This window comes from Ipomoea nil, unplaced genomic scaffold (genome assembly GCF_001879475.1).
Source record: "Ipomoea nil cultivar Tokyo-kokei standard unplaced genomic scaffold, Asagao_1.1 scaffold0382, whole genome shotgun sequence".
Classification (NCBI taxonomy): domain Eukaryota; kingdom Viridiplantae; phylum Streptophyta; class Magnoliopsida; order Solanales; family Convolvulaceae; genus Ipomoea; species Ipomoea nil.
This window is the reverse complement of record NW_017616810.1, coordinates 853,396-881,016: the sequence shown is the minus strand read 5'-3', so window position 1 is coordinate 881,016 and position 27,621 is coordinate 853,396. Positions and strand designations below refer to the sequence as shown.

The window sequence follows — 27,621 nt, the reverse complement described above, 5'->3', positions numbered from 1 at the left end:
TGGGACAAAAAATTGAAATTTATTCTTTGGCATTTGATTATTGCATGATCCAATTTATAAGTAACAATAAATATAAATAGTATTTAATGTTGAAAAATATTTCTTAGATTACATTTGTCACCAAATATTTTAGTGATGTGACATGATATATTGATATGTGTCATAATTGTTTTATATTTATTAGTTACTTATAAATTGACTAACTCTAGCACGAGTAAATTGTATAATATCATATGATAAAAAGTTTGGTAAAAATATTTTGATAAAGAAGGTAAGTGAAAGGTAAGAGAATTATACAAAGCAAAATAGCTTCAAATTTTCCCTCAAAATTTTATAATTCCGTAAAAATTATATATATATTTTTTGAAGCACTAAAATATATATTATTTATGGCCAAGGACCTTGTGGTCCAATGGCATCAAGTTGGGAGGATATGCCTGAGTTTGAAGAGGTTGTGTCTTCAATTCGAGTCTTAGTGGAGGCGATATTTGCTCATTGTGCTCCATTTGGTTATATATATATGAAAAGTTTTAATGTATCTATTATATCCAACATTATAATCTATATATCCCAATATCCCATACATGCATGATTATATTGTGTAAAATTAATATTATAGGCCTTCTTTATTATTTATTTATGTATTAATTTTTGAATTGGTTATTCCAATGGAAGATACTGGAGCTAGATGTCAAAAGAAACATGACAATATCTTCACTATGTAATATCTCAAACTTGATTGGTTTCATGATTTTGGTGGCTGAAACTTGAAAGTTTTTTCCTTCAATTCACTACCAAAATAAATAAATAAATAATAAAAGACTACATACGACGACAACAACAATAAGAATAATAAATTAGAGAATTGAATGCGAAAATTCAGATTAGAATTATTGTCAATCGGCCATATCATCAGTTCAAACTATATAATAAAAATGATAATAGAGATAAATTGTTGATAATTTTTTTAAAAATTCTAATTAGATTTTACAAAAATAAAATAAAAAATTAAAGAATACAAAAAATAAGTCTAATTACATGGTTCACAAGATTCATAACCGTCTCATCATGTTTTAAATTATATATATAAATCATGACATTTGACTCCATTCTTAATCCCCATTTGTTGATGTTTTACTCATTCAAATTATTTTGTGTCTTTTTCATTAAACACATGAAAACCTGCAGAGATTTCTTTATTTATCTCTTCCTTTTGGAGTATTTGCAATTTGCCAATTGCCTCTTTTTATTTTATTTGAAGTCACATCTTTTCATTTTCCATTTTTTAAATTTTATTTGTGATAATTATAAATTTACAACATGTACTGTGGACCCTTTGCAGCATGCATGCATACATACAATGTATATTTTATTTCATTTTGTAAAAAATGATGACTACAATAATGGGGTTCTTTAAAAAAAATTCATTCTAGTTCTATGCAAATTGCAAGGTGCATTGGGTATTTGGGTTGATAGAGTAAAGGAGACTCCGAACAAGGAGGAGATAATCTTAAACTTTGCCCAAATGGAAAAGGTTTTGTGGTCAAAGCTTTACCCAAAACATTAAATTCATATTTAGTTATACTTATGTAACATATATATGCATCACTTAGATATTGCGAATATAATAATGTTATATAATATTTGTTTGGTTCAAGTTTTGAAATTATCTAAGACACTGTTATATTATCATTATATCAAATTTGAGGTATATTAGAATATCACAAGTTTTATTATTATCAATACTCTGATTTTTTAATCAAATTTGTTCACTAGAAATGACAATGGGTCAGGGAGGGATACATCCACCACCCGACCCATCTTATACTTTCTTCACCCACCATTATATTTATTATTGTATTTTAAAAATTAAAATAATATTTGAAATATTTACACATAATAAAATAATAAAATTCATCACTAGTTATATGAAAACATAAAATAATATAAATATTCAAATATAATACCTAAATTGTTAATTTTTAAAAACAATCTAATTAATTTAGAACTAAAAATAGTAAAAAGTTAACCAAAGTTGTAAAAAAAACTTTTAGAATTAACTACATAATAGTACTTATTTAGCTATTAATTGTTTATTCATATATATATGGTGGATCGGGTGTGGTTCTAACTAGGCGGGTTGTGTATATAAAACATGCATCCAACCTGACCCACCACTCACTATCACCCCCAAAAAACTCGATCCATGTGGGGTGAATTTGGGTGGATATCGGTGAAGCGGATTGAAATTGCCATCTTTACCCGCTGCACAAGATCTTCCTAGTACGATTTACTCCGTACCTTTTATGCACAATTTTTATGATATTACATATGAGCGGCAGAGCGGGATTTACCTAATGCACACTCCTCAAATAGTAGTTGCATGTTTTCCTCATTCAAAAAAAAATAAAAAAATAAAAATTAAAATGTAACTTACAAGTTGCTATTTAGTTGTGCATTGTGTCAAAATAGTGTGTAGGTATACATATAGCTAGATATTGTCTTGTAATGTATAAAATTTGAATGTGATGCCAAGTTTGACATTGGAATAGTTCCTAACCCAACCTAATCAATAAACTTTGAACTTGAGCATTCATCTTACTATGGTTTACTTATATTACTACATATAAATAGATATATATAATTCCCACTTGATACATAGTATATTAAAATACTCTTCTATTGGGTATTTTAGTTAAAGATCACTCTTAGTCTTAATTATTTAAGAATATTGTAATGAATTATTATTAGCTATATTTTGTTATTTTTAATAATTATAATAAATGGTATATATAACTATCATATATATTAGGGGAAAAAAATAATGAGAAGATAGTATTTTTTTTTATCCTTGAATTATGAAGAAATAGTGAACTCAATTTTTAATTATATTACCCACCACATTTGGTCGCTGAAATTTTAGTGTTGTGGCAAAATTATGCCGAATTGTGATAGAAACATTCATCTTGACTATTAAATAATGTTTGAATATTACTACATGGACCACAATTTTTTCACCATCTTCATGAAAATAAAATTCTTTTTATTTAGAAAAAGAATTTATTTATTAATCAAATATGAATTGCCAAGTAGAGTGTGATATATATGATGACATCTCTATTATTTTCCATAAGGAATGTCACAGGTCTGAGTTTTATCTCAATCAAGATATGTAGACATATGAATCATATATTGCCAAATCAATTATTGAAAATTTTATCTTTGGCTCTGTTTGGCAAACCTAGCTGAAAAGCTATAAGCTAGGAGCTGAAAAGCTATAAGCTCGGAGCTGAAAATTGAAGAGCTATTAAGCTAGCTGTTATGATTGAAAATGTTTAGTAAAATTAACTTTTTGATAAGCTGATAAATGTAAAAAGACTAAAAATGACATCTTCATAAAATTTAAATTAGTTTGTTTACATATTAAAATTTAACATTTTGTCTTTAAAAGAAAAATTAACATTTTGAAATAAAAGTATTATAATAATAAAAGTATTAGCGTAATCATGATCTAGCATCTCATAATGAAGTAGCAATATTGTTACAAATCTAATAATAATAATAATAATAATAATAATAATAATAATAATAATAATAATAATAATAATTGAAAATTTTATTAATGATAAATCATTTGTAAATTTAAATTGCAACTTGGTTTTTGAAATTGATAGGCACGCAGGAATATTGGCTAATTGAACCATAACGCAATTAATTAAGATTTTGTCGATAGTGACCATATATATCACATTATCATGTTCCAAATAATAATAATAATAATAATAATAATAATAATAGTAATAATAATAATAGTTGTTTTAATTTTTACAGGGACAAAAGTTTCGAGCACATTATCTTGTGGGATTAGATCAGATCATATTGTAATCATAATAAATTGTCTTAATTAATTAAGTTTAATTACTTCTTTCATCATATATTCATATCCATCAATCACCTTATTTTTTCATTTTGTATTAGAAAGAAATTAACTAATCAAAATTTACAATTAATAATTTGTTTTAATATGCATATCGACTAATTAAATACTTTAAAAATTATTATTACGCTAAAGACCTAGTAATTAATTTAATGGTATAGGCTTGAGATTCTTCATATAAAAGTCTTGATGAGATCTTCTAATGACAATTCGGGATGCGGACAAGATGGTTACATACTTACATGTACTACTGCAAAAATATATTATACTCCCTATAATTATTATGTTATAATTAAATAAAATATATATGGTATAATGTTAATTAAACATAATTAAGCCCAGCCAAGTTAGTTTGACTGTTGACTTGAGTACTACAATGTTACAAATTTGACTCCAAACAAGAGTGGTTTATTGATCTTCTTGGTTTGAGTCGGTTAACAAGCTAATGTTGTTTTTAATACTCCATATAAAAATGAGCTAACACTAACCAATTACTTTTTTTTTTTTTGAATGCTATTAGTTCTATTACAATGTAGTATCTGTTCATATACTTTCTCAACCTAAGGCTTGAACACACAACTTTCTAAATAAAAGTCAAACCCGGATACCATTAGACCACATAGTCTTGATACTAACCAATTGCTTTTAAATTCAATTCCTCACAATTTTTTTCAGTCAATGGGGATAACTTATGGTGTAGTATTTTCTGTTAATTTAAAATGTTGTGATTATAATTTATTGGCCACGATGATGCAAACATGAACTAGACATATCGCAGTCCAGTATGGCATAAAATGAAAATCATAGGTTCTTATTGGTTAGCTATCAAAATCACAATCATCATTGTGACATGAAGCCATTAATGCATAATGATCTAAACTTGAGATAGACATATCACTACCCAATTCAATATTGCATCCAAATTATAAACTACACCGTGTGTGTATATAAGTATATATACATATCGCGCGCATGAGTGTGAGTGTGAGTGTGAGTGATGAGAAAAAGTATACGTCAGACAATAATTGAACTTGTAACCTTTAAGTACAAGGACCATGCTCCATCGACTCTCAATTATATATTTTGAGAATAGGAACTATATATGTATATTTTTAAGATATGATGTACTCCATAAATAATTTAGACTATGAACTTAAATTATTCTTTTTATTTGAAATAATGAATAATTTTACTCTGTATTTTACTAACTCATCAATATAATCAAGGCTGACTGATTCCAATGAAATAAGGTATTTTGCGATAATTTAATAAAAATATCTTTTATATAATTGAAAATATAAATAAAAACATAATATTTATTAAAAACTTTTGTCAAGATACATAACACTCAACAAAAATACAATATGAAAATTTCACTTTAAATGTAAAAATCATTCACCAAACTTTTGATATAAACTTTTTTTTAAAAAAAATTTATTTTCAATTACAATCAAAGTCAACCTATCGAGTCTCCCTAACAAGCAACATGTTTGACGGTAAATACGATTTAAACAACTTTCAATTTTGATAACACTAAGGCTACTTTATCACTACAATATTCTATAATTCCGACCATATGTTACAAGGTAAAATAATGCCCAGATAGGTTATAAAGCCAAATTAAAGTGGAAATTTGAGTTTTAGAACTAACATAAATAGTAATTACAAATCCCTTGTGCGGTTCATAAAAACATCATCTTCAAAGGAGAATATAACATCCCAAATGAATATATTATAGAGCAATACCAGGAAATAATACATGAAAATGATGCATATATGCTTTCATAATCTCCGCGAAACAATGTTTTGCCACAACTTCATTCCTCAAGAACGAAGAATGTGGCGAGACGAGGTCCAGAGTTACACGGAAAGCTCATTTCGGGAGATTAGAATACCATCAGTATCAGCGTAAAGCCATTCCCCATCGCAGATTCTGGTCCCAGCGATAGTTATTGGAACGTGCTTTTCCCCGATACCCTTCTTGTTGGCTTTCATCGGATGGGAAGCCAAAGCCCGCACCCCGATGTCACAACCGTTGATCTCATCCACGTCCCTTATGCAGCCGTTGACCACGATTCCCGCCCACCCGTTGTTCTGAGCTTGCACCACGGGGTTGCCACCCAAGATTGCGCACCTCAAACTGCCACCCCCGTCAACAACCAAAACCCTGCCATTGCCTTTCTCCTCAAGAAATTCGCGTACCAAAACGTTATCTTCAAACACTTTCAGGGTGACAATTGGACCGGAGAACACTTGGCGCCTGCCATATATCTGGAAAATTGGCTGGAGAGCACGGAGCTCCCCGCTCACAATTAGCTGTGGGTTTGCGTCACATACTTCTGCAGTCGTAACCAAGGCCATGCTACGAAAAGCGCCCTCTGAGAAGTTATTAAAGAAAAAAAAAAAAAAACGAAAAACATGAATATTGAAGATCGATTGTTGACAATAAGCTTTCATCAAACATGAATGACCGAGTTTCTCAAGCATTCAGAAATAGGTAAAAGCTACGTGCCCTCGGTGCAAATGAAATCAAGATTCTAACTTCTTTCAGAGAGTAACACAAAGCACAAAGCTTTTGCAATTTGGGCACAAGAGAAACTTCTAATAAGAGTCATGCCTCGTGACAAGGAATTGGGACCTTAGATAATATTCCTTTGGGTAATGAGGGGAAAGACATCTTTCCCACAACAGAATACTTTTAAGACCTCAAACTAACCCTTTCTTTGCCAGTATTCTGGCATAGAAACACAACACAGGCTGGCAATCGGTTTACCTGCTTTTCAAGAAAAGTTTTTCACCCCAAAGAAACTAAAAGTATTTTCCACTTTTCCAACAAGTTGTGCACATCATAACACTATCAATACACAAAAGGGGAAAAAATTATTAAAAAAACAAAACAAAACAAACAAACATGGGAGCATACCTTGTTTACTTCCTATTGTCATAAAAAAAGAAGAGTTGGAAGCAACCCCAGACAAGTTGGTCAAGTGATTGACTTGGTAACCACAATGTTACAAGTTTGACTCCCAGCATGAGCAGCCTATTAGCCTTCTTGGTTTAATTTGAACCAGTTAACTATGGACAACCTAGGTTTGTTTACCTCCTTGTGGTCCTTTGACGGCTAGGATCACAAGGCGGGGTTTACCCAGTGCACACCCTCAGATAGTGGTTGCGGGTCTCTCTCATTACTCAAAAAAAAAAAAAGATTGGAGCGTATATATCTACAACTCCCCCTTCATCACTCCATTAATGTCTAAAAATTAAGATTTTAAAGAGTGGATGCAGACCAATGCCCTAAAAGTGTCCTAAATGATATAGTACTTTAAAGATTTCAACTATTAGATGATGGCTAAAATTTCTTTTAACAATTTTCATCGTAGATCTTAGGAACAAGACCAGTAAACCACTAAAACCAATAGGCAAAATGGATATTCTGTATTGATTTACAGCCGGATATATTGAAATTCAAGATCACAGTGGCCTTAAAACAGGGGTGCAGGTTGATCTCTCGGGTTGAAAGACACTCTCCAAATGAATCAGCTTTATCTAGCTTCTTTCCCGTACTATAACTCCCCCTATTAGAAGAAGCACCTAAGAGCCTCGAGAATATTTAAAATAATAATAATAACAGCAACAACAACAACAAGGCTCCCGTAACTTATTGCTGACACTGTACCCCAGAACTGGAATGTGCAATTTAGATGAATATGAACTCCGATAATTCTTTCAGAATAATCCCCTAAACTAAGGCTGCATAAATGCGACGAAAAAAACAACTTGGATTCTATACACTGTCCCAAGGATTGCAACTATGCAATAAGGAAACTGCTCCCTCGATTTGTTAGACAAGTTGGACTACTAAAAGCTAATCAAACCAACAAAATATCTCAGCTCAATATTTTTCAACACAATCCTTAAAGATTAAAGCAGAACTGTTAGTACCAAAAGTAACTTCTACACTAAAAACAAATAAAAAATACAAAACCCATTAGTGAAGTGATTCATAAGAACCCTAAATCTGAACATAGACATAACAAAGCCCACTTTAAAGCTCCACCGACAATAAATTTCATATTTTTTACTCTCCCCTGAGCAAGAATTCAGCTCACTTAACACAAAAAAAACCAATCACTTCAAATCTTCATCGTCCAATCAACTGAGCTCCAACGGGAGAATCAACTAATATAGATCAAGTATACAATCTTATTTTTATTGATAGTTAATAGTTGATTTGAAACTTGTCAGAAAACGGAAAAAACCAATTAATCAAAACAAAAGCAAGCTAGTAATAGCCACATAAAGATCATAAATTTATGATTTTTTTCAATAAAAAAAAAAATCGAATAAAATAGTCCCTTAGCCACCGTAAATCGGTGTGGGGAATTCGGAAGGCGACCCAAATCGCATCCCGGATCACGGAACATTTTGCAACACAGTGAGAGATAATGATCTGACCGACAATTATAGAGAAAGAAAGAAGGGTTACCTGGAAATCTTTGATCAGAAAATTCTGGAGATACAATGGTCGGAAGTTGCAGAAAAAAACAACTGACTTTTGGTGAAATGAAATGGGAATACGAGGTTCGGGAAGATTGTTTGACGCGTGACGACTTTTTCCTATTTTGGGAAATATGTTTTCACCCCTTTAGTTTATTAAATTACAAATTCATACTCTAAATCTCTCAAATTTTCACCCATCTAAAAGGACAATCTATTTTGGTAAGAGCATCACCATCAGCTTAGAGAATCTATATCAGTTTATTTATTTTTAATTATTTTTGTATAATAATTAAGAAGCTAAGTAGAAGAGAGAGGATGGGGAGAGAAGAATAAAAATGAGGAAAAAAAAAAGACTAACGTAGCAGCCGGCGCGTGCAACTATTGTGCGCGAAACGTACGTGCTTTGCGCATTTCCTCTCCTTTTTCTCTTTCTTGGGAACTCGCAAAAAACTATTAACTTGCAGGATATCAAAATGTCTTCTCTCTCTTTCTTCTCTATCCTTCACCTCATATTGGACCACACAAAAAATCAAGAAAAAACTATAGATGGGGTTGCTCTTAGTTACGATTTTTGATGACCCAAATAGGAGAGGGATGGGGGAAATAGAAGAATAAAAAAAAAAGGGAAAAAAAAAACAAAAAAGCTTATGATTTGACGCCCCAAAAAGGCATAACGCGCCAGCCGGCGTGTGCACGCGCCCGACTGGGCGTTTACTGTGCGCAAAACGCGCACAACGGTCTTTCTTCCTTTTTTTTTTTTTTTTCTCCTTATGGACCACAAAAAAACCTCTATCTTGTAAGAGTTTAAAATACTCTCTCTCTCTCTCTCTCTCTCTCCTTCTTCTCTATTTTCCACCTCAGATTGGACTAGGAAAAAAAAGCTAATAAATTTTTTTTTGATGTGGATGCTCTAAATAGATGAAATTGTCATTCCTAAAGCCATTGGGAAAGATAAAAGGAGGGGCGGCGGAGGTTTTAAGCTTTCAAGGTGGTTGTCAATTTGCGCCCGACTGGTGCCACTGATGTGCGTAACTCCAGCCGTTTCATTAAAAATATATGATATTTCTAATAATTTAATTTGGACTTTTTGTTTCAAGATATAATCTAAATAAAAATAATGAATTGTTTATAAACGACCAATCTATGAACTCTAAAAAAATAATTATGGTGTATAAAAATAATGAAGTATCTATAAATTATAAGAAAAAAAAATTAGTCCCCCAAAAATTGAAGGCCTTGTATCATCTCCCTAGCTAGGGGTGAAAATGGGCCAGGCCAAGCCAGACTTTTAAAAATTAGGCCTGGGCCTGTTAGGAAAAGGTAAAGCCTAGGCCTGGGCCTGGGCCTGTATGTAGGCTTTTTTCTAGGCTCAAGCCTGAGCCTGCAGTAGGCCTGGCCTGGCCTGAAGCCTTTTTAAAAGCCTATTTAGTAAATAGGCTTTTAAAAAGGCTTCAAAGTAGGTTCTAAATAAGCTTTGAGAATATTTAAATAGGCTCAAAGCCTATTTAAAGCCTACATTTTAAAGACTGTAAAACATAATAATATTATTAAATTACAATCAATAAATAATCATAAACTATAAAACCAAGCTTATATTTTATAATAAAATGTCCAACAACACAAGTTTAATAAGTAGGAGTTCATAATACAAAAATCATACAAGTTTGATAACTTCAAGTCTACAAGTCCAATGTCCATAGACCATAATACAAAAGTTCATCACAAATTCACAAGTTTAACAACAACAGAAATCATAAGTCCATAATATAAACATGAAACATTAAACATAATAACAACAATAGTATTCAAACATAAAATTAAGCCATGGTTTCAACATAATCCCCTCTTGTCCAGAATTCTCCTACAGAATATTACAGAATAGTAAAGTTCAACAGAATTCAAGAAGTTCAAGTGCTCATAATTCATAAATCATAAATCATAAATATTAAAGTAACAAGTAGTAATATAAAACAATATAAAATATTAAAGTAATAAGTAGATTCTTACCTTTTGTTTTTTCTTCAGCCCATCTAAATATTATAATTTATAACTAATCAATTTATACTAAACTAAACTAAAACAAAAGATTATAATTTATTAGCACTAGCAGTATAACTAAACTAAAGATTAAAATAAACTACAGTATATTAAACACTAACTTCACTAGCAGATTACCAGGACTATGTGGTCTAATGGTATCCGGGTTGGACTTCCATTTGGAAGATTATGAGTTCGAGCCTTAGTGGAGGCGTTATTGGTTCTTTGTGTTTCAGTAGGTTGAGAAAGTATATGAACAGATACTACAATGTAATAGAGCATTCAAAAAAAAAAAAAACTTCACTAGCAGATTAGCAGACGAATAGCATTATATAATAATTAAATATTAAATATATATTATATATATATATATTATATATATATATATAGGCCTGAGCCTATTTACCTAAATAGGCCTAAGCCTGGTCTTTTTATTAAACAGGCCAAGCCAAGCCAGGCCCTACATAGGTCAGGTCATAGGCCCCTGGCCTATTTACACCCCTATCCCTAGCGAACTCACACCAACACTTCTACTTGTTTGTTTGTTTGTTTTTTTTGTTTGTTTTTTTGTTTTTGTTTTTGTTTTTTTTGTTTTTGTTTTTTTTTTTTTTCACTTTTCTAAATCTCTTCCTTTATTATTATTATTATTATTATTATTATTATTATTATTATTATTAGGTGCACAACTTATTTCATTTCTTCTCTCCTCTATCATTTCTCATCCATATATGTAATTAAAAAAAAAAAAAAAAAAACACACAACAAAAAATCTTGGTCAAAGTACCTATAAAGTCCATGTACTATAGCATTCTTATGACCTCAAAATTCATTTCGTGAACCAAACGTGTTGTTAAAGTACAATGACTCAATTGAACAAAACGCTATAGTACAAGGACCTCGTAAGTACTTTGACAAAAAATCTTAATGTGGATGTTTTTAATATTATTTATATTTATTTGATTTTTTGTAATTCATTTTTTTTTTTGGGTAAGAAAAGAGGGGTAACCTAGGGGACTCAAAGATGAGCAACCTCTTTTGTTCGATGGGATTCTTCTGGTGTATCTTACCCCACATTGGTCATGCCAAATCACAATCCGAGCTTCAAATGGTGGGTATGTCAAAATTTTCAAGCCTCTACCGTATAAGAGGGAGCACATTACGAGGACATCGACCACTTGATTTTGTTCCCGGAAGATGTGTTGAACCCGCATAACCTCAAACCTCTCAAGCTCCGTGATGCACACTCGGATGGTGTTGTGCCTCTGTCCTTGTATGTCGCTGCTACTTCGGAGACTTTCTACCATGGCCTGAGAATCATCAATAATGAATTTCTTGGTTCTATTAAAAACCATTTAATCAATTTATCAATTTATAAATTAAAAAACTCCTAAAACTGTAAAAGGTAGTGAAAAGGAATTTTATTTTTTATAATATTTTTTTTACAATAAAGGAATGGCCCAGATATTATATGGGCCGAGTTAAAATTATTGAAACTCAATCTACCTTAAAAGGGGTTAAACGACGCTCTAAAAGACAGCCCAATCATTATAACTTTGTAGACGATAAATAAAAATAATATTATTTGTATACATAAAATAATTTTAGTATATTAAAAAATTACTGTTTTTTTTAATGATCCACATAACACTATGTAAACCATGGTTCATACAATAAATTGTCCATTTTTACTTAAATTTGGTTACTAATTTCAACCTTCTTAATATTCACAAAATTAGGCCTGTCAAAGCGGGCTGACCCAACCCACTGCAAACCTAATTTCTTGCGGGCTTTTACGGGCCAACCCGTCATGGCGTCAAACCCGCAAGCTAGGGTTAATGTGACCCTAACCTGCCCCATGCATGCCCAGACGTTATGCCATGGAACCGTGTTCACCGTTCATAGTGAACACGGTTCCAACGGTGTTAGTGCACCGTTATTTTTTTTTCTTTTAATTAATTACGGGACTGCCTACACATTCACTTTGGAACCATGCCTACACATTCACTTTGGAACCATGAGATTATGAATTTTCTGTTATGAGATTATGAATTTTCTGTTATGCGATTATGAATTTTCTGTTATGAGATTATGAATTTTCATTACATTCATAATTTCGGAGTTTCGGACATTCATAAATTATGAATTCATGCATGCACATTTACTTTGGAACCATGCCTACATATTCCCGTCCGAAATCACGGACATTCATAAATTATGAATCTATGCCTGCACATTCACTTTGGAACCATGCCTACACATTCACTTTGGAACCATGAGATTATGAATTTTCTGTTATAAGATTATGAATTTTCTGTTATGAGATTATGAATTTTCAGTTGTGAGATTATGAATTTTCTGTTATGCGATTATGAATTTTCTGTTATGAGATTATGAATTTTCATAAAATTCATAATCTCATAACAGAAAATTCATAATTTGATCAGTAACGCGCCGTTAACTCCACATCCGCGAATTTTTTTATTTTTGCCTAAAAACGACATCGTTTTGACTTGTGTTCACCATTCTCGGTGAACACGATTCCACGGCATAATTTGCGATGCATGCCGGCCCACGGGTTTTTTTTTTTTTTTTAACCTTTCATTAAAAGTTGTGCCTATGAGATGGTTTGTCTTCTTCTAGGTTATTTGTTTTGTTTTGTTTTATTTTATTTTTTTTCCGGCCTTTTACTTCAAATAACTATGCTGGTTTGGAGCATTTTCACTTCCCAAGTCTCTGTTTAATCTATAAGGATTTCATATTTATGTAGATGAAAATTTCTTTCTTAAGGTGGCATGTATGAGTTCACAATTTTCTTGGAAAATTCGATGTTGCAGACGATCAGACTGGATGAGTACGACTTCGGTGGAATTCAAAAAATAAGAACGATTGGACAACGACAACGACTTTGGAGCAGACTTCAATAATTGTGACTTTAGCTTGCGATGCCCAATTGCGGCATGTGGTTTCGACTTTGCGACGGCTCAAAAATTGAATTGGAGATTTAGAGTTGGAGAGTGAGAGGTGTGAATTGAAGAATGCGATAGCTTAGCATTTACTTTACCTTTTTTTAAAAAAATTTAAAAAGGATTTGACTCGTGAATTGACCCGCAACCCGCGCAGACTACGAGTCATAGCAAGTCAGATCCATTAAGCCCGCATTTTAACAGACCAATTTTCTTACGGTCTTAACACGTCATACCGCAGAACGGATGCAAGGTGACCCGCGTGCTTTGACTCACTTTGACAACCATACACGAAATCACGGACTTGAGGGTGCTTCATCATCACGAAAGGAATAACTAAAACAATTTAACATGGTCAATAGTACAATAGACCATTGGCGAGGAATCATTATTACAGGATTTATAGCCTACCATTCCTTTCAAAAACCCTATTTTGATCAAATACTCAGTATTCCATCTCCGGAAGGTAAACTAAGCTGCTTGTTTCTCTCTATTGCTCCTCGAGTTATAAAGTAACTGAATTATGTATTCCTCATTATCTCTCCGCAGGACAATTGATTTGTGCTGTTCTTCATCGTGAACACTTCCGTAGCGCAGTGCAGAGAGATGGGCGGTTTTCCAAATGAAGATAATCATCCTTTGAACTCTGTAATCACATTTTTTTTTCGGTTTCTTTCTCCTTATCTTATAGTTTTAACTGGGGAATTAAGCACTTTATTCGTGAACCTTGCTCATGCACGTGACGTGTTTGTTCAAATGCTTCATTGAGAAAATACCGTTTTTTTACCCAGGCGTATTTTATGTTAGATATCTATTCAAATATGCAGTAATGCATCCTGTTGTTATCTTATAATAATAATAATTTGAATTTAGTGCAAAATATTATAACATTCAGTTTAATCATTATATTGTTCTTGTTACTCTTTGCAGTTCCATTAGCTCACTGCCACATTGGATATTTTATTTTATTATGCATTTGAAATGGCTAACAAGTTGATCTTTGTGTGCTTTTATGGATAAGTTAATAATACCTCCATCTGATTGCATTTTAACTTTCAGAATCCATTTGAAGTTACGCCGGAGATGGAGAAGTTTTTGTGTGAGCAATTGTTGGATAAGAACCAACCAATAGCGGAGCGGTTCAGAGCCCTGTTCTCTCTTCGCAATCTCCGTGGCACAGCACCACGAACTGCTCTTATACTTGGTTTGTTGTCATCTGTGCAGTTTTTAAAACACCAACTGTTAAATCATTTATGACTGTGATTGCTCTTTTTCCCTGGATATTCTGCTTCTCATTCCAAACCATAGAAAGGGATTTTCCTTGACAGTTACTTTTTTATTTGATAGAGAGATGTTTGCACTGAAACAGAACATAAAGAAGGTATACGTCGTAAGAAAATTTCACAAAACCTAACAGTTAGCCAATTTTCTTTTGTTGGGTGGCTCCCTGACATAATAGAAAGAAAACCTAACTGTGGCTTTACTTTTCTAAAAGATGGAGTAAGTTTCAATGAAATAAGTTAATCCTCATGGACAAATGAGCTTGATACTTTGATAGAGAGCAAAAGAAAAATACTATGAGAAGATTTTAGTGAAACATGAGCTTTATTTTTTCTAACTCTAGCATATTGCTAAATAAAATAAAAATAATATGGAGTATTGAGCTTATGCATAAAAAAGTACAAAATATATATGGAGTAATATTTATTTATAATGGTATTTAGGTATTTTTATCCAGCGTTGAACATGGACCACCATTCAGGGAGTTAATTGTACCTATAAAAAGTTCAAAAGGGGGGTGGGAAAGAGGGGGTGGGGGTGGTGAAGGATTGGGTTTAGTGTCTGTTGGTATAATTAGGAGGGTAAAGTGGATTTCTGTGTGTTTGTTTGTATTCTGCTACACTGCTATAGGATTCTTGACCAATAATTATCCATTTATTGTATCAGTTTGTAGTTTTTACTGGATTCAGGTTGCATTTTACTTAATATTTTTTTAAGTACAATGAAGCATGGTGAAATATTTAGATCCTTATTTTTAATAATTTAATTTGCTCTCTGTAGCAACTAGGGACCCTTCAAATCTCTTGGCTCATGAGGCTGCATTTGCATTGGGTCAGATGCAAGATGCTGATGCCATCCCTGCTCTGGTAGCAGTTCTGAATGATCTTTCTTTGCATCCCATTGTTCGGCATGAGGTATCTTCTTTATAGTGTAATCTACTTGTATTGAATTTAAGTTTCTTGTGCTCATTTTTGTTCCAATGAAAATTGCATAGGCTGCAGAAGCACTGGGTGCAATTGGTTTAGAAAGTAATATTCTCCTTCTAAAAGAAAGCTTGGCGTCAGATCCTGCTCAGGAGGTCCGTGAAACATGTGAACTGGCTCTTAGTCGAATCAAGGAGCTGGATGATGCTAAAAGTAATGGTGACACCTCATCACTAGAGCCATCTCCTTTTCTGTCAGTTGACCCAGCTGCGCCTGCTTCTTGTTCCTCTGTACCACACCTGAGGTTTGTCACCTTAAAAATGGTAACTATAGCTTCTATTGGTTTCTGTATGTAATTATTTTGTTCTTCTGCCTGTAGGGAAGTTCTTTTAAATGAAGAAAAGGGTATGTATGAACGGTATGCTGCGCTTTTTGCACTTCGAAACAATGGTGGAGAGGAAGCTATCTCTGCAATTATTGAATCCTTAGGTGCAAACAGTGCTTTACTGCGACATGAGGTCTGTTGTCTCTGGCTACCTTTCAGCTGATTTGTGATTTTTAAGAAATTGGTGAATTCTGACACTTTACCATTTTGTGTGGACTAATGTTTCTGTTTTCTACTCTCTTTAGTTGGACTGTGCGGCTTCATTTTATTTAGTTTATGTTTTTTTTTTCTTATGTTTTGTTTTTTTGTTTTGTTTTTTAAAAAAAAAAAAATTATCGCGTAACCTGTCTAGTTAGTAATTAGTATTTTGCACTTTAAAAATGCAAATTAGTAACAAAATCTATATTATCCATGTGTATGTTTTCAAAGTTCACCTTCTTTTGTGCTATATTGTTGTTCTCAAAACACATTGACAAGGGTACCATGTGCATGCTACCATATCACTTTTTTGCTTTGACATGCTGTCTCATTGGCATAGTTGACAAATGTGAAACTCCCAATCAATTTATGGAAGGCAGATTTATCAAATTGAGTTAAACACAAGTACACACCACATCAATTAAAAACATGGCATATTTGAACAACATTCCTGTTGCTCTGTTTCCTTCTCTTATCAATTTAATCTCTCTATATTCACAATTACTTAACCTTGCTTATAAACTGCCCAGATATTTTTCATTCTTAAATATTAAAATCAAAGGAAAGCAAAAGGAAAAAAGAAACAGAATGCAATGCTGTGAATAAAGGGGAGAGAACATAGGTTGAGAGTGGGGGCCACTTTGCTGTCAGTTATGAATTGTAGAGTGAGCCACTAGGACAAATTGAAAAATCCAGAGAGTGCTTGAATGAGAAAAATGAGGCCATGAGGACTCACTCCCATATATATATATATATATATATATATATATATATATATTCCAAACTATTTGGAAGATGAAAAAATAATGAGTGACCCAGGGTCAATTCTAAGTCAGCCAGGTTTATCTAGCTTTGAGTTTAGTTGACTTTTAACACTGACTCAGCAGCTCTGCTGCCAGACGTAGGACCAGTCCAACTGACTGTTCTGGTACTTGTTCAAAATCAGTAATTTTTTTGTCGTTTACCCAGCTATAATGCAGGATTGCAAGGTACAGTTAAATGCATTGATATTTATTTTAATTTACTAGCTCTCCCTCAAATGGAGTCTAACAACAGCTCAACCTCTTGATAATTGGGGTCCAACGTGGCTACCGAGTACTGAGGGTTATATTACCAAAAATAATAGTGACTAGTAGTTGTCTTTATAGTGTGAATTGCCGATGAGAATATGAAGTTCAAACAATTGTTTTGATATGCCTTTTCTGTGGCAATTGGTGTCCTTTTCTTGATTTTTCTCATCTCTCTGAAGGTATCCATTCTGTTGACTTGTTTTGCAGGTTGCATATGTTTTAGGTCAGTTGCAGAACAAAAAGGCTTCAGATGCTTTATCTATGACACTTAGGAACACAAATGAACATCCTATGGTTAGACATGAAGCAGCTGAAGCGCTTGGTTCTATAGCAGGTTTTGCCACTCTCTTTGCTAGATGTATTCTTTTGAACCTAATTTGGTATAGTAACTATAATTGGTTTAAGCATGGATGAGATATACACTCAAACATCATTTTATCTTCTTACTTGTTTTCTCTTTGTTTATCATTTGGTTGAAAGAAACATGCTTGCAAAATGTAGACTAATATTGCAGATTGGCCCATCGGTTCATAATAACCCATTGACTGATGGGTTATAGGTCCATTGGATTTTTTTTTTTAAATATTTAATTTTTGTATTTATTAATAATAATAGTGACAACAAAGTCCATATTGCACACATCTTCCTTCCCTGCATATTTTGCACTGAGCCCAACCTTTTTGTTGCCTAGCATCAAGATAACGTGTCTTTCTTTTTCTTCCCTTTTAAATATATGTTTTTACATGTACTCTAATTACCTAAGCAGTCTATATAATTTCAAAATGCAACCTAACACATTTTCTCATAGCAAGACCACTTGTCATAAAAGTAATTTGTATGACAGTGATGTTGCTCAAGTGTGTTTAATCCCATTGATTTCTCTGTTTCAAAAGATAACATAGAAAAATGAGATGAAATCCTGAGGTAATCTTTTGATACTACAACAAAAAGAACATTTCATAGTGTTCTTTTTTTGTTTGTTTGGACTTGCGAAAATAGTGGGTGTATAATTTAGATAGGACCTTTTGTCAAATTTTCTCATATTATGGCAGATGACTATTTCTAGTATGCATGAAGAAATTAAGAAGAATAATAGCTATTGGACTATACTGTGGTGTTCTTGGTTTTTGCAGTGAGGTTGAAAACTTCTATTTGTATTTCTTTCAAGCTAATCTCTCACATGACCATTGCTTCCTTTCCCTTACCTTTTACGTGATCTCGTGTAGATGACCAATGTATTGCTCTCCTTGAGGAATTTGCCAAGGACACTGAGCCTATTGTTTCCCAAAGTTGTGAAGTTGCTCTCAGCATGCTCGAGTACGAGAGATCAGGAAAATCCTTCGAGGTAACAATCAAAACAAACTAAAAATTATTTGAAAGTTGTTTATATTTAGTGATTGATGAGCGCAATATCCTTGCTTGTTGCAGTTTCTCTTCATGCCCGCACCTCAAAGTGAGCAGGTCTCGTAATTCATTGATGATCAGAATGTAGCTTCATTTTTTATGCAGGCATGGTTAACAGGTTGGCTATATTCCTTGTTGATTTTTAAGTGCTTATTTACGGTTCAGAAGAGTCCAAAGTGACTATTTTACACTCTTAGACTGACTAATTGCAAAATACTAGGCCTTACTCCCTTGATGCCTTGATATAATGTATTATTATATAACTTTTAATTTTTTTTTTCTTTATAATACTACAATATACACTATAATATTTTTATTTCGTATAATCTAGGATTATACTTACGTGTTCACTGATTCAACTTGCACCAGATGAACATTATGAGTTCAGAAGTTTGTTTTCCCTAAGCCTCGTGAGAGCTTTATCTACATGAAAGTATGAAACCAACGTACCTACGCACTTTCATTATAAACTATAATATCATCCTTAAAAGACCTAAGGAATTGGAATCGGAATGGGTATCAAATACTTGGTAATGATAATGAATTTTGGTGAAAGTATTTAACATGTTTGGTAGTAGGGTGGAATGAGAATGGTTACTAATAGTAGTGCTTGAGAATGAATAAGGGAATGAAACCCTTATTGTATTTGGGTATGAGTTTTTCAATTGATGGGATATTCGAAACCCATAGTAATGTTCTCAAAACCTATCAACCAAACAACAATCACTTTCATACCCATTCCTATGGGCAAAACCCACCAACCAAACACACCCAAAATCTTCAATATAGTTTATTAAGACTAAGGTGGCGTTTGGTATTTTGGTTAGACACTACATGAACCAAACGCCACCTAAAATTTTGTTCAGTGATCTATAATCCACGAGCTGAGATTATGACATTTTGCAAAGTGTGGATGTATCATGTATGATGCACCAAACTCTCAAGGGTGACCATTTTTATGTTTCAGACATCTTTCATTTCAGGCAAAAACTTGTATGAGGCGGTCGGATCTTTGATTAATGAGGTCAAAGATCCGACCCGTTTCACGAATTGAGACCCGTGATATGGTCTTGGTGTGTTACCCTTCATCTCAAGAAACTTGTAGAAATTCCATAAATGTTTTAAGACCGTTTCTTAATTTAAGAAAATAAGTGATTTATCTTCTAATCTAATACTCCGTATAATAATAATAATCTATCTAATCTAAAAACATAATAAGTGTGAATGAAAGTTATACCCTTCATTTATGTCCACACGAATGTTACTACTTCTACATTTATTGTGTGAATCTGAGAACTTGTGCACGCCCTTGATGTTGCATCTTCCAATGAACATGGTGCATGAAAAAGTCAAGTCAACCTAGGACGGGGTGTACAACGTGTGTGCATTGTGTTTGCAGTGCACTACGCGTGTGCAACTGTGCATTGTGTTATAGGTGATATGCATTGTCCGCTAAACTAAATAAAGGGCCAGATTAGTTCTCAGGTTCACTGATTAAGTTTCTCTCTGTTTCGAATTATGTTTTCTCCATATTTCGTTTCACGGAATTAAGGCTTCAGGCGGGCATCAACTTGGTCTTGCGATCATTTTCCCCTCCGAGATGGCAATTGCTCAATTGGAGCGGATTAGGTCTTGGATTTTTATTTTAATTTTTAGATTGTTCTTTTGCCCACTTTTTCGGCATGGGTTGTGGAATGATTGATTGATTGATTGATTTTTTTTTTTTTTTTTTTTTTTTTTTGCACATGATTATTATTTTTGAAATGGACAAATTTCTAAGCATGTTATAGTTGAACTTTCCAATTCATCTTGAGTTCAAGTACAAAATCAATCAAAATTTCCTCTTCAACCAAGGAGCCAAATTTCCAATCATGTGTATGGTTTTGAAAATTTGTGGTCATTTTACGTCAAGTGATTTCTGAATTTCTGTTTTGGCATTTTATAGAAGTTAAAAATAAGGATCAAATCACCCATTAATTTCCTATTTTTCTTTCCAAAATCGCCAGTTTGTGACCGCTTAAAAGTGATTTAAAAAAATTAATGTTTTCTTGTTAGCTGGTATTTGCTTATGAAAGCTTAGTTGGATATATGCATTTTGGGTTCCTCAACCAACGATCAAGGAGTTTGAATTTTATTAATAATAATTTAAACTTTTATATTTAAGATATTTAGTTTTTACTTATTTGAGTTATAGTAATTGTTTATTGTAATGTAATTATAAATTGAGATTTAATACTTATCTTTAGAGTGAAAGTTGAAACCAATTACTTCAATTCATACTATTAAAAAAAAGAGAGAGAACTTATTCAAGAGAAACATCTCGATACAAAACATGAGTTATAAAACTCATAATAATAGGAGAAAAACACTATAAAAAATAGTGACAATTTCTCTAACATCCTCAAAAATCAAACCGGAAGTTGAATTACCTAACTCTTGACACAAAGCAAAGACAATCTAATAGCTTGACTCCCACCACTCCTCTCTTTTAGCTTCCAAGCACTTTAATTGACTTGATCTCAATTCATACTATTTAAATTCTATAAAATATCATAGAAAATTTATTAATAGACTTGCAACATTATTCAATTGACCAATGATTTGGAAGAACAAATTTCATTTTAAATTCTCAACTATTGTGACATTGTTAGATTTAATCACTCTTTTAATTTTACTTGATTATATTATTGACTTTTGTTTGCTTACAATAGTTAGTCTTCCATTTAAAATTTTGTCATTCAACCGTCTAATAAAAATTACTAACATGTAATTTTATCACTCAAGCATCTTACCTCAACATGTAATTTCTCTCTTTCTCATAAATTTTTATAATTGAACGATGAAATTTCATATTAAACTTTTTTTTATTAATGGTGAAATTTAAATGGACTAATTGTGACAAATAAATCCTTTCAAAAAAAATTGTGACAAATAAATAAAAAAATTTCAAATATGTAATGAGAAAAAATTAAAAGAATAAGACTAAATATGTTAATATCAAAATAGATGATAACTAAAAATGAAATTTTAGAGATGTCATCAAACTACTATATAAATATATTAGAATGTCTCAGACTAAGTTTTATTCCAATCGAAGATGTTTGACATATCACGTTGAGTATTCTATTAAAAAAAAAAATCATTGCAAATTATTTACTCCCTAGTCCCTACTACGCAACAAGAACGCGTATACGGAGCTTGTAGACACGAAAGTCCTATCTGGACTTTTAAGTCAACTGGGACATTCTGATATAGCCAATTGCTTACTTCATACAAAAAAAAAATATATATTAAAATTTGTGGCAGTTATTAAATTATATATCATTTTAAATAAATTATTTGAGATATTTTTTTTTTCTAAAATTACTATTAACAATCTTTGTCATATAGTAGGTGATGGGAGTTAAAAAATTATTTACAATTTCCTAATAGACACTATACAATTTCAAAATGGACAAAAATATGGTAGTTGGGTAGTTGGGCACTTAAGCAAGAATCTCACCTATCAGTCACCCACTAAGCAATATATATCTACCTTTATCATAACTTTATAAATTTTCAATTTTGTTAAACTATATCCTGAACCATCAATATTCTCCCTAGTCCTTAACTTAAAAAGTGATAAATTAAATTTATCTGACTTTAAATTCCACACCGAAATATATCCTTATTAATATTCACTCTTATAAGTCTTAGGACTTGCCTCACAGAACTAACTTAAGTGGTAAATCACATGACTCGTCACTACTTCAACGACACGGTGGAGGGTTTGGACTCTTAAACTTACTAGATTGAAGATTGCACTCCCAAATTGATAAAAGTATAAAGATAGATCCCTTGTGCTTAGAGTCAACGAAAGTACTTAGTCGAAATTGGTTGGGTGATGACCTAAGATTAGGACTTTAATTACTCTTCTTCTAAAAAGGTTGAATCTCCAACTCCAAGAGTTCTTACATTTCAATCCAATAGAACATTTGAGGGAATGTAAATTATGATAACCCAATTATTCAACAGACAGTGCCGAATGTCGGTTCACACCAGGAGCATTTGGGAGAATGTAAATCATGATGACTCAATTATTCAACAAACAGTGCCGAATGTCGGTTCGCACGAGAAATTTACCCACTTTGAACATAATCCCCACAAAAACTTTTTTTTTAAATGCTTCTAACTCTATTATAATGTAATATTAATAGTATCTGTTCATACATACTTTCTCAACTTAGTAAAGCACAAAAAAGTCAATACCCACACTGAAATTTGAATATAAAAACACAAAGAATCAATACCTCACACGAGTTTGAACTTGAGACCTCCCATTTAAAAAGTCATAACTATATTGCTCGACCGCAAGGCATTTGGCCCCACACAAGGACTTTAATTACTCTATTACGCGCTTTGGTGGATAACCACATTAACGCGTTTAGGGAAACGTGTTGATAACTAACGTAGAACGTACAAATGGAATGCTCATATACATACACGCAATATATTGTTTATATACAGTCTCAGTGCTTAGGCAGAGAGGATAAAGAAGCAAGAAGAGAAGAGAAGAGAATTCAGAGAGAGCTATGGCTACATTTAGTGCTCATCCGGTGCTAACTTCCCCTCGAGACGATGCCATGCACCTTTACAAAGCTTTCAAGGGTAAATTTTCTTTCTGGGTTTGGCTTTCTCGACTGCAATTTCTGTGCTTTATTGCAGATTATTGATTGATTCTCCACCCAATTTTAGTGATTCCCCTTTCTTGCGCTGTGCATTTCTTTGTCTTAATTAGTAGTTTGACAGAATCAATTACTTCCTCTGGTAAAACTTGCCCTAAAATCTTAGTAAATTTTGGGTTTTGTCTCATATTGTTCTTGGATTCTTGGTTGGTGAAACCTTTGAGGTCAACTCCAAGTTAGTTTAGATGATCCAGAAAGAATTGCAATCTTTATCCCCCATAGTTTTTGCAAAAATGTAGATACTGATTATTTAAGATAGACAATAGGGCCAAATTAGCCCCTTAATTACATGATTGAGCAAATAATACCCCTAATTATGCATCTTCATGGAGATTTAAGATCTTGAGTAATGGATTTTGTGTTTTGTTGTGTTTTAGGTTTTCATGTCATCCTTCAATTTTTAATACCAAGTGTCCAGAACATGTGTAAAAGTGAGACAAAAATAAGCACCTTAATACACAATTAGGGGTGGCTTTGGCTTACCTTCTACTTGGATTATGGATTACTACATAAACTGCTTAGATTATTCAAGAATAATTGTGATAAACATAAGTTACGCGTTGGGTAACTCATTCAATAGTTTCCAAGAGTGATGAGTTCGGTTCAGGAAGAATACAATAGCTCGGCTAGTGGGGATTACTATATAGGATGCCAATCTAGTTTAGATCCATATTTCTATGTTATGGAAATGAATGAAGAATTTAAATGACTGATACAGAATTACAATAAGTATCTTACTTAGCAATAATGCGATTTTGTCTCTCCAGGATTCGGGTGCGATACTGCAGCAGTGATTAATATCCTTGCCCATAGGGATGCCACACAACGCGCTCTTATTCAGCAGGAGTATCGAGCTATGTACTCTGAAGAGCTTACCAAACGTTTGGCTTCTGAGCTTAGCGGTAAAGTTGAGGTAAAACATGAAAGTAGACATTTGATACTCTTTATTATTATTATTTTTTTGCATCTTTGGCTTCTATATGCATTGGCTTTTGATACTTTTCGTATTTTAACCTTTCAGAAAGCAGTATTACTTTGGATGCATGACCCTGCAGGACGGGATGCTACTATAATAAGGCAGGGTTTGCGTGAAACAAGCGATTACAAGGCCGTCACTGAAGTGATATGTTCACGGACTCCAGCCCAGCTTCAATACCTTAAGCAAATCTATCATTCAATGTTTGGTGCTTACCTTGAGCATGATCTTCAAGTTCTTAGCGGTGATCACCAAAAGGTTTGTCCCTCTCTCTTTCGCTCCATGTAAAGAGATGCAGAGATTTCATTTTTCTCTGGAATTTTGGTATAAACATGTTTGAAGAGGGAAAATTTTGGCTTAAACATGTTTGAAGCCGTGTGATATATATATATCTTCACTTATTCTTCCAAGCTGACTTAAACTTCTTTCTTGAATTATTTTCTCTTATCATGGAAATGAGATAATCTATTGATGTCTTGAAAACTTAAATAGTTTTTTTGTAATCATTTGTAGTTGCTGCTAGCATACGTTAGTACTCCCCGCTATGAAGGCCCAGAAGTTGATGCAGCTTTAGTACAACATGATGCTAAAACGCTCTATAAGGCTGGTGAAAAGAAGTTAGGGACTGACGAGAAGAAATTTATACAGATATTCTCCGAGAAAAGCAGGGCACATTTGGCTGCTGTTAATTCTGCTTATGAGAACACGTACAGCTCATTGAAGAAGGTGAGAAACTGAGATTACTGAATTTATCTTTAACTTGATGAAATTATCGAGTAATGCTTTTGCGTTTTCACAGGCAATAAAAAGTGAAACCTCTGGGCTTTTTGAGTTTGGCCTCTTGACTATTTTACAGTGTGCCCAGAATCCTGCAAAATACTTTGCTAAGGTACACATTTACATTCTTTGTCACCATTTTCTTTGATAAAGAAACAAGAACGAGTCTCAAAAGATCAGATTGAATGATTGCCCGCCCCTCACCATGAATGAGTCATGTTTACGTAACAGGCATTGCACAAGGCAATGAAAGGAATGGGGACAGAAGATTCGACACTGATTAGAATAGTGGTTACTCGAGCTGAGGTTGACATGCAGTATATCAAAGGAGAATACCACAAGAAATTCAAGAAAAGTCTGAACGATGCGATTCATTCAGAGACTTCAGGGCATTATCGTGCGTTTCTTCTCTTGCTTTTAGGGCCAAATCATTAGGAGAACTGTGTAGCAGTGCAAGATTTACCAGGATCTTGTGTATTTCAGTAATAAATAAGCATGCATTTGCCCAATGTATTGTAGTAACTGCTAACTAGGATCTGGACCTTAATTAGCTTTCTGAATGTGTAAAGCTTTTGTTGTTTCTGTAATTTCTAAATCTCTACCTCTAAAATTTATCTATATTTAAGTGCCCATTTGGAAAGTCGGAAAATGTTTTATGAAAAACAATTTTTGAAAAGTTGAGTAAGTTTTTAGGAAACATTTTCACTTTTTAGTTTGGTTCATAAAAAAAAAAAATCTATTCAGAGGTTATTTATTATAAAATATTAGTTGTTTTAATGATGATAATAATTATTTCATATATCAAAATAAAGTTATAAATTAAAGTTATAGCTACTCCGTATAATAAGAAGATGTAAATAAATAATTTTAACTTTAATTTATTATAATAATACAAGTACATACGATATTTTTATTCTTTGAGTCAACTCAAGTTGATCCATATTTAATTAGACAATAATAAATGTAATAATTATAAACTAAAAAGAAGAAGAAAAACAAACTTAATTTTTAAAAATATTTTTGGGTTGTGAGCCGGGTTAAGGCCCTGTTTGGTAAATGACTGTTAGCTGATTGGGTTAATTAGAGGGTATAACCAGTTGATAACATTAGCTGATTGTAGAAATGTGTTTGGTAAATTAGCTATTAGCTGTTAGCTGTTTGTTAGTGATCAAATAAGTCAAAATTGATCGATAAGCTAATATTTTACCGGCAAATTATGATGTTGAACTGTATTCACCTTGCAAGGTGGACACAGTTCCACAACATAACGATTGTATTTTACCAAACAGGCCTAAATGTTTTGTTGTTTGGTTTAGCCCAACCAAATTCATATTTGGTTTAGCCCAGCCAAATTTTTTCTTTATTCTTTTTGAGAATATTTTTGGTTAGTAAACGCTCATTGAATGCGTAGCCCAAAAGCAACATAATTGAAACAGACTACACAATCATGCTAGATTGAAATCCAGGCTAAGAAAGTGAGAATGAAAGGGTTTTTTTAGCCCAAGTTTGTGATCCACACACATTATACTGTTTACCATAATCTATGTTGTAAGGTGAATGACTGATATACATATTTGTTACTAGAATACATACTAATATAAGGTTCATTTTTATGTATTAAAAGTTCATTTTTAAAAAGTTTAATTTTGTTTTACCTAAAAAACAAAATTTCAGTACGTTAAAAATGATGAACATCAGTTATACACCTAGCAATGTGAATCATGATTTACGGTATAATTTGACATCTACTCATTGACAAAAGTGATTTTAAAATGATAAGTTATTCTCGCACAATATCCATTTTTGAATAAGACAATTATAACGTACACAAGAAAATGAATATATTTCACGACCCGCACATTATATGGTAGTTGTCTTTAACTTTACACACATTCTAAGATGCCAACTAATAAAATAATGGTGTATGAAAACGTATAAGGGTGAGAATTTTGTGTGTTTTGGATTTTCTTCCGAGAAACTAATAAAAATTCCATATAATGTTTTAGGATTGTTTCCTAAATGAGGGGTCATATGTTCGAATCTCAATGAAAGCATTGACTATTTGTGCTTTAATATGTTGAGAAAGTATGTATATGAATAGATACTACATTATAACAAAGTTAGTAGCACTCAAACAAAAAAAATAAAGAATAAAAAATTATATATTTCCTTCAAGAAGTAATACACAATTAATACTCATACATATATTATGTAAAGAACGATGTTGAAAGCATTATGAGTTTTAAATTATTTTAGGGAAAATGGCACTTTCCCCCCTGTGTTATATGCTTATAGCACTTTTTCTCCCTGAGTTATTCATGCATTCATATTTGCCTCCTCAATTATTATAAAAGTGGCGGTTTTCCCCCCTGATAATATTAAATGGACATTTCTACCCTTAAAACAAATATTTTATTTATTTCTCTTCTTCAACAAATTATTGCTT

The 27,621-nt window shown here is 32.6% G+C and overlaps 3 protein-coding genes and 1 long non-coding RNA gene across 4 annotated transcripts; 2 read left to right on the top strand and 2 right to left on the bottom strand.

Annotated features, from left to right (window-relative positions):
• Positions 1–2,193: 2,193 nt before the first annotated feature.
• Positions 2,194–23,229, bottom strand: LOC109171910. Its single transcript, XR_002052666.1, has 3 exons — positions 23,147–23,229; positions 9,225–9,230; positions 2,194–2,256 (listed from the first exon to the last, which is right to left on the bottom strand). It is a non-coding gene; the product is annotated as an uncharacterized LOC109171910 (long non-coding RNA).
• On the bottom strand, positions 5,526–8,531 carry LOC109171909 (putative 4-hydroxy-4-methyl-2-oxoglutarate aldolase 2). Its single transcript, XM_019320999.1, has 2 exons — positions 8,424–8,531; positions 5,526–6,315 (listed from the first exon to the last, which is right to left on the bottom strand). The coding sequence occupies exon 2, from the start codon at positions 6,296–6,298 to the stop codon at positions 5,798–5,800; it is 501 nt and encodes a 166-aa protein (XP_019176544.1). The 5' UTR covers positions 6,299–6,315; positions 8,424–8,531; the 3' UTR covers positions 5,526–5,797.
• LOC109171906 (deoxyhypusine hydroxylase-B) lies at positions 13,793–19,003 on the top strand. The gene is made up of 9 exons (XM_019320996.1): positions 13,793–13,903; positions 13,987–14,085; positions 14,497–14,641; positions 15,499–15,632; positions 15,713–15,945; positions 16,021–16,159; positions 17,502–17,628; positions 18,521–18,639; positions 18,723–19,003. Exons 2-9 carry the CDS (start codon positions 14,044–14,046, stop codon positions 18,762–18,764), a joined length of 981 nt encoding a protein of 326 aa, XP_019176541.1. The 5' UTR covers positions 13,793–13,903; positions 13,987–14,043; the 3' UTR covers positions 18,765–19,003.
• On the top strand, positions 23,166–25,793 carry LOC109171907 (annexin D5). Its single transcript, XM_019320997.1, has 6 exons — positions 23,166–23,345; positions 24,190–24,335; positions 24,444–24,656; positions 24,912–25,124; positions 25,198–25,287; positions 25,407–25,793. Exons 1-6 carry the CDS (start codon positions 23,270–23,272, stop codon positions 25,608–25,610), a joined length of 942 nt encoding a protein of 313 aa, XP_019176542.1. The 5' UTR covers positions 23,166–23,269; the 3' UTR covers positions 25,611–25,793.
• The last annotated feature ends 1,828 nt before the right edge of the window (positions 25,794–27,621 follow it).

Bases quoted from the DNA above. Each gene is read 5' to 3' on its own strand.
- LOC109171909 (XM_019320999.1), bottom strand. From the start codon at position 6,298: ATGGCCTTGGTTACGACTGCAGAAGTATGTGACGCAAACCCACAGCTA.
- LOC109171906 (XM_019320996.1), top strand. From the start codon at position 14,044: ATGGGCGGTTTTCCAAATGAAGATAATCATCCTTTGAACTCT. The intron at 15,946-16,020 runs GTTTGTCACCTT...TTCTGCCTGTAG, and splicing joins TCCTCTGTACCACACCTGAG to GGAAGTTCTTTTAAATGAAG. The intron at 17,629-18,520 runs GTTTTGCCACTC...GATCTCGTGTAG, and splicing joins AGCGCTTGGTTCTATAGCAG to ATGACCAATGTATTGCTCTC.
- LOC109171907 (XM_019320997.1), top strand. From the start codon at position 23,270: ATGGCTACATTTAGTGCTCATCCGGTGCTAACTTCCCCTCGAGACGAT. The intron at 24,336-24,443 runs GTAAAACATGAA...TTAACCTTTCAG, and splicing joins AGCTTAGCGGTAAAGTTGAG to AAAGCAGTATTACTTTGGAT. The intron at 24,657-24,911 runs GTTTGTCCCTCT...AATCATTTGTAG, and splicing joins TTAGCGGTGATCACCAAAAG to TTGCTGCTAGCATACGTTAG.